Below are 18,656 nucleotides of genomic sequence, written 5' to 3'. Positions count from 1 at the left end.
AATCACAGAAATAGTTGTGTAATTCGATCTGACTAAATTACTAGTACTTGCTTTATCGATCCCAGGTAGATGAATCCGAAAGCAAACACTTAACAAAATTTGAACGTTATTAATAGGAAAGCGAATGTATGTAGCGGTGGAGGCAAGAGATATATTAAAAGTCTGTGGCAATGGCAATAACTGCGTGATAAATATAAAAAGAGAAAAACTAACAGATTAAAATGAAAGAATGAAGTACATAGAAGTTCCTATGAAAGGTGGTTGGAAGAATGAACACTCATCTTGAATCGTTAACACAAAACATGTTTCTCTATCCAAACACATACGTATGAGTTATGTGTGTATACATGTATACACACAAACATATAAATATACACATACCCACACATACAAATAGATATACACATATATACATACACGCAAAGAGAAGAGAGAGACTCACATATATGTAAAGATACAACACACATACAGCAACAACCAGATTACTATTGGAATGTATTATTAAAACAGAGATGCATGTTGATCCATCAGAAGCTTTTCTCACTATCCTTCTTTTCTACATGACCAGTATGGAAGTGAAAATAATTGAGACTTACCTCCATCTCTACGGTAAATTACCAAATTGAAGTAGTATCAACGGACCAACATCAAGTACTTATCACGTGGTATACCGCTTCCGTTTAACTAACAGTTAACTTCCGCTATATGAAAGTGACTCAAGAAGCTGCAGTAAAAGTGAGGCACTGCTAGCTGTGCAATAGGGCGGGACATGACCACAAAGTTTACTCTAGTATTGGTAAATCGAAATTGTCGGGATTTGAACCCAGAACATAAAAGAATAGAGGAGAATTATATCTGCCGCTCTCTCCTGAACCTGTCATTCACACTTATCTCAATCCTAATATTGTATTGACTTGGGAGTGGGTGGCTGGTTGACAATTCGTGTTATTATCGGTAAACCTACACAAGTGTGCCCCCACTCGACTTAGTTTCCTCATAACTTCCAGAAAAATGGATATATTTTAATGAAATTTTCTACAAATACGCTTCAGATGATATAAATTCCGATTACAATGGAATCTGTTATGAAAACTATTCCCAAGGGTGGGGAGAGGGGATTCATACGATTCGGCTTTCTTTCCTCATAACTTCCCGACAAATAAGTATTTTTTAATGAATTTTCTACAACTACTTTTCAGATTTGAATTTGATATGCAAAAAAAATGGTGGGCTCGTACACGACAATATCTATAAAATGAAACATGAAATATCGGAAAAAATTGTGATGTTTGTCAGTATATTTGTATGTGTGCCCAACAATTTTATTTTTCACATTAAATCCCAATATAATGGTAGTCTGCGCCAACTGAAAAGTATTTATCATTTATCTTCTACTAGTTTCAGTTATTAGACTGCGGCTATGCTGGGGCACAGGCTCGAAGAACTTTTAGTCGAATGAATCGATCCCAATACTATTTTTTTTTAAAGCCTGGTGTTTGTTCTATCGGTCTCTTTGTCGAACCGCTAGATAACGAGGACGTAAACATACCAACACCGGCTGTCAAGCGATGGTATGGGAAAAAAAGACATATATGTTTCCGTCTACCAAATCCACTCACAAGACATTGGTTGGCCCAAGGCTATACTAAAAGACACCTGTCCAAGGTGCCACATAGTGGGATTGAACTTGGAAGCATGTAGTTGAGAAGCAAACTTCTTACCACACAGCCATTTTGCTTTTTTGGGGGAAGTTATGAGGAAACAAAGTTGAGTAGGCATGCTGTTAACGTCCACTATTCCATGCATGCATGGATTGGGCAGAGTTTATTGAGAAAGACTTTCTATGGTCAGATGCCTTTCCTGTTGTCAACACTTACCCATTTCCAAGCAAGGTAATATTTCCCCATGTCCAGACATGTTCTTGCAGAACATTTGAATATATGCATCTCAGTCCAAGAGTAATGTCCACAGAGATTCCTAGTGTCTGGATAGCATTTCATCCCAGCAACTTCAGTTGAGGGATCTTGGTAACTATGTAAGGTATTGAGCTTTGTTTACAAGTCATTGGATCCTTGGTTTGGCCCATAAAAGTTCCCAGCATGTGCAGGTTGTGCTTGCTGGGAGACTCATAGCGAAGTCTAACATCATCAAGCTTTGGTTTTCCTAGTTTCCAGACCAGCAAAGAAATGAAATTTCCCTCAGTTGCAGTGTCCAGTTCCATCGTGAACTGTCGGTCCTGGATTGTAATTAGCACAACTAACCTAGAAGTATCGTCGGGAACTTCACCGAGAATTATTTTGACAAGCTCTGCTTTCATGATTCTCTTCACAGACAGTTGGGAACAATGTTCTTGTTGCTGTTGTTACTTCTTCTTACAAACAGCTTCTAAATGTCTTTTCTTGTCACAAAAGTGGCATTTGATTACTTTGTAGGGGCAATGTGTCCATTTAAAGGCTGTTCCACATCTGTAACACTTCAACTCAGGGTCTATGGAATTAGAGTGCTGGTGGTTCTTTCATTGACCCTTGTTCTGTCTCTGCTTGACCTTGTTGAAAGGCCTGGTCTTGGAACTGTAAACAGTTTCCTTGGCAACCTTCGCCATGTCTTTGGTATCAATCGTGACTTGGACAGCACAGGCAAAGTCTACCTCTGTGTCCTTGATCTTTAAAAGAGCCTTCAAGACAGTTTCATTGTTGACAGAATATGAATCTCTGTCTAAGAGCTTCATCTTGAGGGTCTGTGATCTAAGGAAAGTCACAGGTTGTAGTGTCTTGACATATACATGCTGCCAGCTCCTGACGAGTTTCGCCTGGCTTCCATTGCATGTCACTCCAGAGCTTGGAACATCACACAATGGAACATTTTGGGTCAAATTGTTTTCAGAAAGTTGACAATTTCCTCCATCATCAACTTGTTAATATCCTTGGGTGGGCTCTGTTGAGTAGCCAGATTTTCCAGTTGCTTATAGGGCCAGCCTTGATTCATTCTATGTCACTCTGAATCTCCCTGAGAACTACGTTAAGGGTGCATGTGTCTCTGGAGTACAAAGCCTTGTGAGTGGATTTGGTAGATGGAAACAGAAAGAATCTTGTATGAGTGTGTGTGTCTGTGTTTTTCCCCACCTGACAACCAGTGTTGGTGTGTGTATATCCCTGTAACTTAGCAGTACATCAAAAGAGACCGATAGAATAATTACCTGGCTTTAAAAAAAAAAAAAAACGATAAGTAATGAGATTGATTTATTTGGCTAAAAAAATTCTTCAAAGCAGTGCCACAGCATGGTTGAAGTCTAATGACTGAAACAAGTAAAGGAAAAATGTTGAACAAATATTTTTACCAGCAGCGTAACAACAGGTGTCAACCTAGTATTTTCTTATACTATCTCATCCAGCAAATAATTCTTTTTAGATATTTCTGAAGATTAGTGCTCCCTGTGTTATAATCCACATATACACTTACGCAATAGCAATTTACTTTAACACTTTCTAAAAATGGTCACCTGCATGACAAAAAGCCCAGTTAAACATTTTTAGCCATTATTAAAGGAATATATTACATCTTTTACTTTTATAAATATAACAGATTATTACAACTTACTCAACACTAAATTAGTTGATTTTACTGTCATTTATCTTACCAAGCAAGAACAGACAGAAGGCTATATCCTAATTACTCATATACTCACACAAGCATAACATAGATAATCATTTTATTTTCAAGATGGCTTTCTAGTTTATTGAAGTACCTCAGATTTTGTCAAAATATTTACTTTAAATTTTGATAAAATCCACTCATCTCACTGTTTTATCTCTTTGTTTATTTCTCTGAAGCTTTCCTTAGAAGTTTTTCTTTAATTGTAAATACACCCAACATTTTGTATAGCTGACATGCAATACTTGAAACAAATTTTTTCTCTAATTCAATTTATCTATGTGTATCTTCATACATGCATAATTACACACACACACACTAGCATGTATTGGTATGTATACAAAATGAGAACATTTCAGATATTGTTTAGGAGGACCTAAAGCACAGCTTTAAATCTTTTGATCAATAGCACATCAACAGAATCTTTCGGCTCCTTTGTAATACAAGAAATTTCTGCAAATTGCAAAAATTACACTAGTTGTTATCTTGGGTAAGTATCTTTTACTACAGTCTCAGCTTCATCAATGCTTTGTGAAGGGAATGTAGTAGACTTTACAGAAGCATGATGATGATGATGATATATATATATATATATATATATATATATATATATACAACTATATATATACACACACATATATACCACATGGGAATGTTGGTACTCATCTCCATACACATATATATATATATATATGTATATACAAGATGCATAAAGTATTTTGAGGACATACCTTTTTTTGGTCATTGCTGCAGTTTTTGCTAACTCTATATAATCTTTGTTTCAGAAAATAATAACGGCAGACCCTCATCTTACTCCAGAAATAAAGAGGGGTGCTGTTCTCATGGCTATAAATGCTAAGCAGAGCAATTTAGAAACATCTCAATTTTTGAAAGTCGATTCATCTTTCATCTCCAAAGTTTGTAAGGAGCTAGAGACCAAAGATGGAAAAGTATCAAAGTGTAAAAAGCATTCTAAATGCTCTAAAATCATCAGAACACCTGAATTTATCCAGCAAGTTCAACAGACCATTGATTACAATCTCAGAAAATCCATGAGGTCAATTGCAAAAGATCTCTATGTGTCAGAAGGAACAATCAGATATGTCTTATGTGATGAGGAAAGGTCAATTTATGTCAGAAAAGACAAAAGAATATTGCTACATCAGATGGGAGGTAATTTTAAAACAAGATTTATCATAGCACAATGGGAGGTCTCAGACGAGTTGGTAACAAAAAGGTTAAAAAGGTTATAAACAAGCCTTCCTCAGTAACAAGATTGGATTGTGGTTGGTTCATCTCTTATCTAGGACTTAATATGTTTCTGTACTAGGTAATAATTCAACTACACAAACATATGAAGTTGTTTCTGAAAGATATATCCAGGGTTCTCTATTCTGCTTATATATCTATGTATATATAAATACGTGAAGGCGCAATGGCCCGGTGGTTAGGGAAGCAGACTCGCAGTCATAGGATCGTAGTTTTGATTCCCAGACCAGGCGCTGTGAGTGTTTATTGAGCGAAGACACCTAAAGCTCCATGAGGCTCCGGCAGGGGATGGTGGCGAACCCTGCTGTACTCTTTCACCACAACTTTCTCTCACTCTTACTTCTTGTTTCTGTTGTGCCTGTAATTCAAAGGGTCGGCCTCGTCACATTGTGTCACGCTGAATATCCCCGAGAACTACATTAAGGGTACACGTGTCTGTGGAGTGCTCAGCCACTTGCACATTAATTTCACGAGCAGGTTGTTCCATTGATCGGATCAACTGGAACCCTCGACGTCGTAAGCGACGGAGTGCCAACAACAATATAAATACATGCACACACACACACACACATACATATAAACATATACACACGCACACACATGTATGTATGCATGTATATATATCTGGACAAAATGCCAAATGGCATTTTGTCTGTCTTTACATTCTGAGTTCAAATTTCACCTAGGATGACTTTACCTTTCCCCCTTTTAGGGTTGTTAAAATAAGTACCAGTTGAGCACTGGTGTTGGACGAAGGCAATTTAATCAAAATTGCTGGCCTTGTGCCAAAATTTGAAATCACTATATATATATATATATATATATATATATATACATATATATATATATATATATATATATATATATGTGTGTGTGTGTATGTATATGTATATATATGTGTGTAAGTGTGTCTGTGGGGGTGTACCTATCTATCTGATACTAAAACTCAAAGTTTGTCTGTTTTCCTGCCCTTTGATTAAGATAATAAAGATTACACATAAAATGGTCATTTACCCCTTAAAGAAAAAAAATCAAATTGAAAATGTCAATTTGCAGTGGCGACACTTCAAAGAGTTGCCGCAGCTACTGCCATCCGCTCCTTTTTCTTACTTTTTTCTTCCCTTAATCTTTTATACAACTTCCAGAGTGCCTAGAAATTCTCCTTATATTTTCATGAGATATTTTTTTTTATAAGAATTCATAAGAATATTTTTCCCTGATGGCACGACATTGATGAGCAGTGACATATTGTTGCTGAAAGAACACTACTGCTTAATGTAGAGCAACAGGTCAGTTGTAATCATGTTGGACATTTGAACATGAATTCCTCATCATTCATTTTCATTGAGGCACCAGGAGGAACAGAAAAAACTTTCCTCACAAATACCTAGTTAGCTTATGTCAGAGGTAATGGTCAAATAACTCTTGCTGTTCTTTCATCAGGAATTGCAGCTATGTTTGATACTGGGCAGATGGACAGACAACTCATTCCAAATTCAAGATACCAATCTCAATTCAAGAAAAATCAGTCTGTGACATTGATAAGAGATACAACTTAGCATATGACACCAGAGAATCAAAATTTATCGTTTGGTATGAAATATCAATGATAAGAAGAGAATGCTTTGACACTGTTGACTGAACACTAAGGGAGACAAAATCTGATCAAAAAGTATCCGGACTGCTGCTATTGTAATGAAGCTAAAGCACACAGAGTGAAGCCACTTGACACAAATTGGTCTTAAACTCTGCTGTGTATGTGCACTAAGTTCCTCTGTTTACAGCAGTGCTTGGAAGGAAGGTGTATAATGTGTGATAATCACATTGATCATGACAGAGAAAGCTGTCATGGTGATACCTGCTCAGAAGCCTACACAAAATTGCAGGAAGTGTCTGGAGAGGAGTGTAGGAATCGCACACAAGAGTATGAGTAGTTCAGATGTTTCCAAGATGACTAAAAAATTGTCGTACCTTTTTTTCTTTATGTATGAATGAGCTACTCTGCGTTGGACACCGGAGTGATATTTCATCATTTTATAGAGTACTTGAGTGTCGGTTTGGTGTCTAGAATGGGATAGCTTACCACATGGGCAGGTAGAATATTAACTCCACTACACTTGCCTCTTATATACATAGTTTAAAGAGGAATAAAAAAAAGTTATTTTCTTGAATGGTCTGTTATATCACGGGGCCCCTTATTTCAGAGCTAATATTAGCAAAAGTAAGTTGTGTGTAAGGGAATCTCTTGCCATCCTTAAATCCTAAAACATTAAATAAATTTACAGAGGTGATCCCTTTTTGCAACCTTGGTTGGTAATCTACCTAGAAGAAGGAAGTCTCCAAATTTGGCCTCCATTATTGCATCTATTAATAGAAGCAAATTAAATGGGCAACTGCAGTGAAAGTATTCCTCTGTTTGAAATCCTGGCATTGGGCAGGTAAGCTCTAATAAGCCTAAGGTTAATGCTACTAACCATTTGCTCCCACCAGTCTTATCGACCCCTTGTAATGAGATATGTGAAGGAAAGTATGCGGGAAGCCAGATAAGCAATGTTAGTATTAGTAATAGGGATAGGGGAGGTTCAGGTAAATCCTGTAACTGAGTCCCCTTGAAGGATTCTGTCTGATTACTAATGCTATATTTAAATGTGTTGTTAAAGAGGAGGGTAATTTGGATAGGTTTTATATAGGCAGTACTGTCAATTTTGAGGCTAGGTATAGGGCCCACATGAATTTTGTTTTTGAACGAAAAGAATTGTAACTCCACTACACTTGCCTCTTATATACATAGTTTAAAGAGGAATAAAAAAAAGTTATTCCCTTGAATGGTCTGTTATATCATGGGCCCCTTATTTCAGAGCTAATATTAACAAATGTAAGTTGTGTGTAAGGGAATCTCTTGCCATCCTTAAATCCTCTGGGCCTAAAACATTAAATGAATTTAAAGAGGTGATCCCTTTTTGTAATCATAATAAATAGAATTTATAGAATGCACAAATAAATAGAATTTTAATCAGTTGGATACATTAATATAATTTTTCTCAAATATTTTAACAGAGCAAGAAGATGGAAGAAATCCATGTTGTCACTATTGTAGCTAAGTATAGACTACACTTCTAAGAAAGGCATGAAGTTATAGCTTGTAAAGGATTGTGATTCATTTCTAATTTTTTTGTCTTTTTATCAGCTACTAAATCTAAGACTAGAGGACTGTGTCTGTTTGGAATGAAGGACAAGTGTGAGTTGACAGCTCATGGCCAGGTAAGGTCATAAATATTGTCAAAACATTAGGAGTAAATTGCGTATTGAGTAACTGTCTATAAAAAGAGGCTGGGTAAGAGAAGACTCTAAAGCATGACAATAATTACCAGTTAAAGGGGCAAGACACTAACAAAATCTATGATATTAATACAGAGGAAATTTATCATGGGCTACTATGGTTGATTGTTTATAAACAATATTGTTATGTTGTATAAAAATAAAATTTAAGAATTTCAAAAATGATATCATAACCAAAATAGGTAAAATGTGTGTGCATATCAATTATAAGCATTAAAAAGGAAAGATTACATAGAATTAGTTTAATATTCCTTCATGTACTTAATTACTTATAAGGTGGTTTCTATAAAGATTGCTCAGGGCATTTACTTGTGGAATGCTGGAAAGATAAACATGCTATCTATATATTAATTATAAGCCAAGAATCAGAAAAATAAAGATGTGTACAGATACACACACATCTTTATTTATGTGCACACATGCACAAATATTTATACGTTTATATGGATATAGTATAACCATCTCGCATAGACTTATGTAATTAAAAACTATCTATTTAAGAACAAGAAAGATAACAATTTATAAGGGACAAGAGGTTACTAGGTTATGCACATATATGCATATATACAGATATACAAATACTTATACATTTATATGGATATAGTATAACCATCTCACATAGACCTAAGTAGCTAAGTTCTCTATTTAAGAACAGTAACAACTTATAAAAGGATAAGAGGTTAACAGGTAAGGATATCAAAGTAAGAAAACAAAATGATAAGAATTTATAGAAAATAAGACTTATCTATAACCTACGTTTAAAGAGACAGGGCATTAAAATTTGAGGTAGGGAAGAGATAAAGGTAACCTGAAAAGAAGAGGTAGTAGATATGGGTGTAGTGAGGGCAGTTAGAGGTATTCAGACCAAAGAGATTTTATAAGTTGCAATGTTACAGGTGTTATTACATATATGGTTTTATAGTTTCTAGTGGGTATATAATTAGGAGACTTACTTACATAAAAGCGATTACAAATATATATATAATAGGATCAGTAGGGTAGAACATCAAAGAAAGGAAAAAAATAGTTTAATCACCAAAATTATGATGAAGTCAAACTAACTAGGCAGGAGTTTTCATGGGATAGTAATTACATATAGCACACCACATACCATAACATATAGCTTATAGCATATTCAATGCAATTTAATTCACCATACAGTTGGGGCTGGTTCAATAATTTTTAAAAGATGATCGGTATTCCCCCACTTGTCAGCCATGGTGAGGCAGCGAGAGCAGACATGAAGGCTGCTGAGGATTACCTCAAAACTTTTGCCGGAATTATAGCAGCCAAAGGATACATCCACCAGCAAGTCTTCAACTGTTAAGAGACAGAACTTTAGTGGAAGAAGATGCCAAAGTGGACTTATATAACGGTAGAGGAGAAGAGGATGCCAATCCACAAATCCATGAAGGAGAGGTTAACCCTTGAACTGTGTACTAATGTGAGCGAGCAGCAACTGCAAGTCTAAACCATTGCTCATTATCATTCGGAAAACCTCAGAGCCTTTAAGTCACATAAGATTTTGAAAGAAAAACTGCAGGTTATGTGAAGGGCAAATCCAAGGGCATAGGTTGCCAGGCAGTTCTTTGTGGGTGAATTTGGTCTTTGGTCCTGATGTTAAGAAATATTTCCTGGAAAATAACCTGCCCCTGCAAGCCCTTCTCATCCTGGAAAATGCACCTGCTCACCCACCTAACCTCAAAGATGACATCCTCGAAGAGTTCAAGTTTATAAAGGTTCTCTACCTTCCACCTAACACCACCCTTGTCCTGCATCCCATGGACTAGCAGGAGGTTTCTAATTTCAAGAAGCTCTTCACCAAGCACCTGTTCTTCCACTGCTTTGAGGTGATGGAGAGCACAAACCTCACTTTTCAAGAGTTCTAGAAGGACCACTATAACATCATGATATGCCTCAGAATTATCAATGTGGCCTGGCAGGGTGTTACAAAGAAGACCTTGACCTCTACATGGATGAAGTTGTGTCTGAAATGGACTTTGAAAGACTCGAACCTGAAGCAGCAGTGGTGGAGGAGATTATATCCCTTGGCAAGTCCATGGGCCTGGATGTGGATGAAGGTGATATCAATGAGCTCATCAAGGAGCACTCTGCAGAATTGACAGTGGAAGAGCTAAAGAAGTTACAGATGCAGCAGTACACGGAGATTTTGCAGGAAATAGGTGACAAGGGGGAGATGGAGGAGGTTATCTCTACCAGCGCAATAAAGGAAATGTTGGGAGACAACATATTTGAAACTATGAAGGTATTTAAACGTTCTAACAAAATGTGGGCAAATGCCTTTCCAACCAAAGACAAAAGTGAAATCCCACGAAAATTACCATACAGAATTCTTTGGACTCAATTTATACAAGGAGACTAAAATGGCATCAATCCAGTCTTGAGGCACTTTCTCAGTTCTCCAACAGTGACAAATTAATATATTTAAGAGTTCAAACATTTTGTCACCCCCATATTTCAAGACTTCTGCACAGATTCCATCAGACCCTGGAGACTTATTGTTATTCAGCTTATTCACAGCTAAATAAATGTCATTTAGAGTTGGTTCAAATGCCATCTTTTCTATAATTGGAAGGTGTTCAACTTTTTCTATCGTCCTCATGTCAGTGTATGAAGATCTATTAAAAAGTGCAGAAAAATGTTCTACCCAGCGCTTATGAATAGAAGCGGTGTCAGTCAGAAGCAAACATACATTTGCTGTTCTCACTGGAGCTATTGAAGAAGATTTTGGGCCATATACCTCCTTAACATAAGAGTAAAAACTCTTGGCATCATTTCTATCAGCTGCTTTTTGTGCCCATTTTGCTCTATCATTCCACCATTCCTGTTTCATTTTCCTTAGAGCAGTTTGCACTTTCCTTTTCAGCTTTCTGTAAGCTTCGTTTGAGTTGGGGTTCAAGGACTGAGAAAGAAGTGTATTGCCTAAGTTTTGTTTTTCTAAAAGTAGATCATGCATTTCTGTTGATCTATCTGAGAACCAGTCACTGGACTTACGTAATTTAAATCCCACTGACGAACTGGCAGCCTGAAATTCTGTTTTGAAATCTACCCATAGATTGTTTGGGTCAAGATTGATGCTTTGTATTTCATTGTGGAATCTTTGCAAGTTGCTTGCTAATTTAAAGTTTGCAACATTTAACTTTTTCGGTACCTTAGGACCAGACTGTCCATTTTTAGCCATTATCGAAAAATTTATTTTTCCATGCATGAGATGATGGTCCAGCGAAAATCTGCTTTCTATAGATAAGATATCTATGCAATGCTGACAATTTCTGAGTTCCAGCTGCATTCAAAACAACCCTATTAATTACAATTACTGTCCATCACATATCCATGTACTATGCAATATTCTTTCCCACTTTCTGGATTCACCAAAGGCCTGTTACCAGACTTTGGTGTCTGGGGGTGTTTCAGAATATTCTGGGTGGGCACTAATTTGCAATAATGCTAAAGTGGAGTAAATCTGAGGGTGCATTATTGAATAATGAGGGGGCAGTGCATCTAGTGCAACTCCTTAATGATGGGCATGATTTACCAGCACTTCAATTAAGTAGATTTATCTGAGTCCTGTTAGTCTATACTATCTCTGGGAACCTAAGTTATGAGAAACAGCTAGGTGACTTAAATGATTGAGATTGATTAAATTCCTCCATGTCACAAACCACCAGACTCTCGGCCCTAAGCACTCCATAATGTTCGCACAAAGCCAAGCATTAGGCATTTTTAAAAATCTGCAAAATATGATTGCAATGACTTGAGAGTATTACTGATATTTAGTTTATTGAAAACGTAAAATACAATCTACCTCATAACTACAAAGATATACACAAGGGCTAAATTATATTTAAGCAGCATAAATTCTTTAGTATCATCTTTTAAGGTGTTGTTTGTTTTTCTTTTGATAGGACTACAATGTCTATATAATTTCATACACAGGGATGCAAGAACTATATTTTGTTACAAATCTGTTTTTTCATATATAAAAATGAAGTACATATGTTTAAAATATAGAAAGAATGATGATCTTTTGGAGAAAGTCGCATATGCATAAGTGTGTGTCAGTGTGTGTTTGACTCATTCCTGGGACATGACAGACAATGCATGTGTGTGTATTTCACTTTTCAGCTCACTCATGGACCTCAAAGGAAATGTTGGCTTCAAACAACATAAGAAATGGAAGTTAAAGAAATAAAAATTTCATACGGAAATTGCCAAACAAAGAGATAAAACAGCTGATTTGATCAATGACACTTGAGTGATTTTCCCAAAATTTCTTCAGAATTCTGTAATTAACATTTTTTGTCCCTGTAATTGAAATCCTTTTTTTTGTTTTTTCCCCACTTTTGCCACACATTTGTTAATTTTTTTCACCACCATCCCTTTTTTTATTTATATCCAACAGAAAGAGTAAAAGAATTTAAAATAGTAGTGAAACCATATTTACCCATGCTTATTAATTTCTTTTTGTAATTTTTTTTCTACACGACATAAAAAACTAAATGAATTAATTAAAAGAAAAACAAGAATTTGTTTTGAACTTAACCTGATTTCACTATTGTTTGTGTTGATGGACAACTTGAATGACTTTTTGTCCATTAAGATATTTCAGTTTCCAGACAAGAACTGGGGCTAAACCACTTATGTCACAGCATTAGTGACCAATTCATGTTTTTTCAGGCACAGGAATATATTATTGAATATGTCCTTTTCTAAAATGGTAGGGGATGACATGGTCCAATGTTTTTCCTTATTTTAATATAGTAGGGTGGGGCTGCTATTTCTAGCTGGTTGAGCAAATGCGTAAGGACTTCTCCTTTTCCTTTGCTGCAACCACTTGTTACGATCAACAGTGGTTCCCATTATACATCTCTTCAATTAATCAAAAGATAACTGAAATTTTCTTTTCAAGACCGAAATAGTAATTTCAACATGAAAGGTGATGAGAAAACGGGGGTGGGGTTAAGAAATTTGAAGAACACGGATTTTTTTGAAAAATTTTTGGTTTTAAAGAAAGCTACAAAACTATCAGACGTGTTTCAGCGTATGACATACAAGAGAAAAAAATGACAAAAAGAAAATTATTTTAATCGTGAAAAGTACGGGGAGGAGTTATGACATTTTTATCTCTAAAAATGCAGATTACATGTGTCAAAATGTTGAATACTATCACATAAAAAATAATGAAAAAGAAAATTGTGATGGCTATTGTAGATGGTAGAATTATGGGGGAAGGACAGATGTTTAAAAAACATGGATTAAAAGAATTTTTTTTTAAACAGGCTCCACCCACCACCAATGTTTTGAAATGTGGGATAATAACAAATTTGAAAAAATCCCGAGAAAGCAGAGAAATTTCACCTTACGTGGGACAGCTATTCCGAAAGTCCGCTGTCAAATAGCCATGACTGAGAGTTGCAGAAATACTATCTAGTGTGGCGCTGCAGTGACAGAAGATGGCTCCACCAAATATTTTAATTGCATGTAGTGCCATCTTAGGCATGGGCACACTGGGTAGTTACCTGGAGGCCTCAAGGATCTAGGGGCCCAATTCTGACCTATGTATGCTGTGGCTTACTGCCAATAAATACTATAGGCCCCAGTGCATATAATGGTCATTTACTTTAGCATGCAGTCTAACCCTAAACCCAACCCAAATCAGGTTATTTCACAACATAAGATTATGGTTACTACAGTACACCGCTCGAATACATTTTGAACATAGCTTGTAGTTGCCATGACATTAGAATTAGACTCAATTATGGAGAGGAAGTGACGTCAACGGAAGTGAAAACACGAAGATGCTTGTTGATGTCGTAAAAACAGCTTTCACTGCTCTTTTCCTTCCATCCGCTTGACAGTCAGAAGTCTAAACAGTAGACTATCGAATTACAGCCTCTCGGAAGTTGCTGATGTGGCATGTACGAACACAAGTCAGCCTCTTTTAACCCTCTTTCTACTTCGCATCATTCTTAGTTCCACGTTTACCATTTTCACTCGCGCACTTTATCGTGTGGCACCAAACGAAATATATTTTCCCTTCGTTTATTGTTTTTTTATACACAACAAGCTATCGTAATCTCCGATGTAAGTTCTTTTATCGCTAATCATGAAGAAATACTTGTTAATTCTTTGCGCACTTTTGGATCTTTATATGGTAGCCTGTCAAGGTAAGTTATATTTTATTTGTTTATATATTTTCATTCAGTTAATAGTTAAAATATCGCTTCAGACATTCAGCGGCTCCATCAAAGTTAGTTAACGGGATAGCATATTTGTTTTGGACTAGGCACTGCAAAACTAAAATTTTGCTTGAGAGAAAGAGCCTCGCCAATTGACTTAACTGCAGTATGTTACTGGTACTTGTTTTATCGCCGGCTAAAAAACAACAATATCAACTCTTGAGAAGTTGATTTCGGAATAATAATATGACGAATTATTAGTCAAAAAGATAGAAGTGTCCTTAAATTGTCAAGGTTGTCAAAATGAAACGCGTGTGTATAAAAGTGCGCGTTCATAAATATATATATATATTATTAATACCACAGTCAATGAAAGATCCATGGTAAACGTCTTTATTGAAATATCATATTTTTAGGAAACTTTCCTGAATATTCTCTACGAGGAGAACGAAACCTATTCTCTTGAGCCGACTTCATTGTATTGCACTATCGATTCACAAGTGGAAGGGTTAAATCCATGTACATAGATTGTACACATTTCATGTGCACACATGCAACCATTCTGTCTCATGCAATCACACGTGCATGTATACACACACACATATACGTGTGTGTATCACATGTATCAACCAGATGGATGTTATATACCATTGGTCACAATGCGCTTCCAATTCTTTATTGATTGCGCCCTTATTTTCCATTTTGGCCCCAAATCGTTTAACTAAATCGTCTCCCCATCATTGTGTACGTGTTTATTATATAAATCTATCTATCTATCTATCTATCTATAGTTCTGGTTATGATACACATTAAAAGTGAACATGAAATAATTACTTATTGGATTAAAAAGAAAGAAATTGAAAAGTTAAGTTGATAAACTTTGATGAAAATTTGTTCTGAATACTTCAACAGAAATAAGACTTTAAAAATAAATTTTCACTCTCAGACTTTCGTCTAATACGTAATATCAGTTTCCATCTGCCATTGGGGAATAAACTTTGTATAAAGTTTTTACTTTTTGCTGGATTTATTTGCTTATTTGTTACTTTTAATAAGTGACTGGATACATTTGTAAAAATGCCTTTAAATTCATCATATAATTCATATTAATAAAGCTGCAGAGCTGGGACGAACTCTCTGCGGAGACAGTTCATAATGATGTTGTTTAGCCCCAGGTCAACCATGATCTGGAATACATACGTTGAAAGGTTTCAGCCGTTGTCATCTCGTTTCCGGAGAGTGGGTGAGGCTATAGTGTATCTGGAACAAATTTTATACGGTAGGATGCTATTTGAGGGCGATTTATAGCATTTTAGGCGACTACAAAAAGGCTTCCTTGCAATTGCTTGTTTTATCACCTATTTATCGCCTGTTGTTATTTTACTTCACGTATATCACTGTGGCTTTTAAGAAAGGCAGAGCTGTTTAGTCCCCAAGTCAGCAATATCTGATTCTGCAGTTTATGATCAAAGCTGTTCCCGTAGTTACCCTCATATCATTTTCTTTCTTTAGTGTACATTATTCAATGCGTACACTTTTTAAAACAGTAGGTCGTGATTCGAAGGAGATTTGGCTGCTATTTCTAGTAGGTCGAGCAACCATGTGGAGGCAGCCTTCAATATTTATTCATTGAGGGAATGCGAGAAAAGACAATGCCCTGATCGATTTGTTTTGATATATTCAGTAATGTCAATAAATGGAATACAAGCCAACTAACTGGTGTCATCTCTTTCCTCACTACTTTAGATTCTTAAGGAAATAGCAAGAAACAAAGAAGCAAATTAAAATGTTGACTAAGCAAATATGCTTTGCATCACGTAGGCCAGTTTCTGCCACCGACCGACACGATACAATCTGTGCAGATGAACTAAGTCAACCCACGCCAGCTCCACAATACTTGTTACTCAAACTTTTACGTTCCTGTTTCCATTTTGATATAATTTTGTTGTGGAGAAAGTGTGTATATATATATATATATATATATATATATAATGAGACGATGGGGGGGGGGGGGGGTTAGCACTTTCTCCACAACACCAAAATTATATCCAAGTAGAAACAGGAGCGTTTGAGTATCAAGTATTGTGTAGTTGGCGTGAGTTTATGTATGTGTGTGTGTGTTGTCGCTTTCCTTTAGAATTGAGCCGAAAAATATATGCCAAAAGCGGTAATTTCTTCAGCTGTGTGTTTTTAGATGACAATTCTACATTTCTTTAAGTGGGGAGGGGGGACGGATGGGGAGAGCTTGTTTCCTCCTCTTTCCGTAATTTTTTCACATCTAACTTTTTCTAAATAATTTTTTCAGATTTATTTTTAAAAAAAACTTTTGAGATTATGTTACTTTAAAAACATGCTTCAAGCATTAATTTAAAAATATTTTCGAAAACGAGTCACAACTGAAAAGTTAAAAGAAAAGAGGTGGAACAAAAAAATCATTCCCAACAAAATAATAATAATAATTCTTTCTAAAGCTTTGGGAAGAGGGTTATTTGATTACATCGACTCCAGTACTTGACTGGAACCTTATTTTATAGACCTCAAAATGGCAAAAGGCAAAAGTTGACCTCAGTAGTATTTGAACTCAGAATGTAAAGAGTTGGAAGAAATGTCACTCAGCATTCCTTTGACACTCTTGAGATTCTGCCAACGTGCACGCGCGCGCGCGTTACACGCATACACATACATGTGCGCACGCACGCACACACAAGTAATTATATGCATATATAGTCACTGTATAAAGTGTTGTAATTACTGTAGAAGCTGAAATTTAAAATTGGTACTTTCGAAGCAGCTGTCTTGTTTCAATTAAAAAGTATTTGCTTGGTTTAGTGATATAAAAATTGAAATTTCTTCCTCCCTCTTAATGAAAAAAGCAAAAAAAGTTTGTATCTATATACAATAATTCTTTTCTTTGCCGTGGTGTTTGACAAGTTTGAAAAAACATTAAAGTCAGCTAAATTTTCGGTTGAATTTTTTTTTAAACATAGCAATTTATCACCCACCCCTCTTCACTCTTCAGTCTGCATTGCTCCACTCCACTCCAGCCTAAGCAAGGGCATACTTTCGCCTGAATGTGATGCACTGGTTTAGTTCAAGTTGTAATTTCCCCTGACTGGCTGCCCTGCATTTTCGGGTGCAGGCATACACAGAAACATGTCCTATTCCTTTCTGACACAAATCTAACAACTAACTGTGTAACATTGATATAGTTGGACCAGTGTCCTCAACTTGTTATAGTTATGTTTTGGCTGTTGAAACCTGCAGCCTTATTCAAATGCCTGTCATATTCAGTAACATTCTTTGAGTTTCAATCTGAACCTTTTATTTAAATTACAGGGGGCAGATTATTCTCATACCATTATCCAAACTAGGAATATTCTCTTATAAGTTCTCTTACTTATGATGCTGTTTACTCATTTTGTGTAAACATATTTTTCCTGCAGTTCTCAAGTTGCCATTGTTCAAGAGGAACAGTGATGGCATTGATCTCACAATCTGAGACAACCTCTAGATAAAACCCATACACACACTTGAAACCAAATTCCTCTCATATAGCTTTCATCAATCCAAGGCTGCATTAGAAGACAATGCTAGCCCAAGGTACTGTGCATTGAAATCAAATCTGAAAGCCCTTGGTTGCAAAGTAAAATTCTTAACCACGTGACTATAGCTATTTCTGATAACACATACCATACACAAATGTCTGTATTTACCACTTTGGGTTCTGCTAGTTTGAATTCTTTTTCTTTCATTCTGTATTATAGAAAGGAAACATTATTATTATTATTATTATTATTATAAGCGTGACCGTTACCAACATTGCCTTCCTGGCACTTGTGCCAGTGGCACGTGAAAAGACATTCGAGCGAGTTTGTTGCCAGTACTGCTGGACTGGCTCCTGTGCAGGTGGCACGTAAAATACACCATTTCTAGCGTGGCCGTTGCCAGTACCTCCTGACTGGCCTTTGTGCCGGTGGCATGTAAAAGCACCCACTACACTCTCGGAGTGGTTGGCGTTAGGAAGGGCATCCAGCTGTAGAAACTCTGCCAGATCAGATTGGAGCCTGGTGTAGCCATCTGGTTCACCAGTCCTCAGTCAAATCGTCCAACCCATGCTAGCATGGAAAGCGGACGTTAAACGATGATTATTATTATTATTATTATTATTATTATTATTATTATTATTATTATTATTAT

General features: G+C 36.2%; 2 protein-coding genes across 4 annotated transcripts in view; one reads left to right on the top strand and one right to left on the bottom strand.

The window, feature by feature from the left end:
- LOC106878130 (uncharacterized) overlaps positions 1-14,040 on the bottom strand; it is a 46,446-nt gene extending 32,406 nt beyond the window's left edge. Inside the window, exon 1 of one of the 3 annotated variants that reach the window (XM_089348943.1) lies at positions 13,639-14,040. The gene's annotated coding sequence lies outside the window, so the exon portion shown is untranslated. Of the gene's footprint in view, positions 1-596; positions 658-13,638 lie in introns of those variants that run through there. The other 2 variants (XM_052966504.2, XM_014927250.3) reach the window with 2 other exon arrangements.
- A 71-nt stretch (positions 14,041-14,111) lies between these two features.
- Positions 14,112-18,656, top strand: part of LOC106878123 (multifunctional procollagen lysine hydroxylase and glycosyltransferase LH3) — a 68,587-nt gene continuing 64,042 nt past the window's right edge. Inside the window, exon 1 of the mRNA XM_014927237.3 lies at positions 14,112-14,447. Within this exon, the coding sequence (XP_014782723.1) occupies positions 14,387-14,447 (61 nt within the window). The 5' untranslated portion in view covers positions 14,112-14,386. The remainder of the gene's footprint in view (positions 14,448-18,656) is intronic.

The sequence above is a fragment of the Octopus bimaculoides genome, chromosome 3, assembly GCF_046866305.1.
Source record: "Octopus bimaculoides isolate indiv1 chromosome 3, ASM4686630v1, whole genome shotgun sequence".
Taxonomy (NCBI): domain Eukaryota; kingdom Metazoa; phylum Mollusca; class Cephalopoda; order Octopoda; family Octopodidae; genus Octopus; species Octopus bimaculoides.
This window is presented reverse-complemented; position numbering and strand designations above follow the sequence as displayed.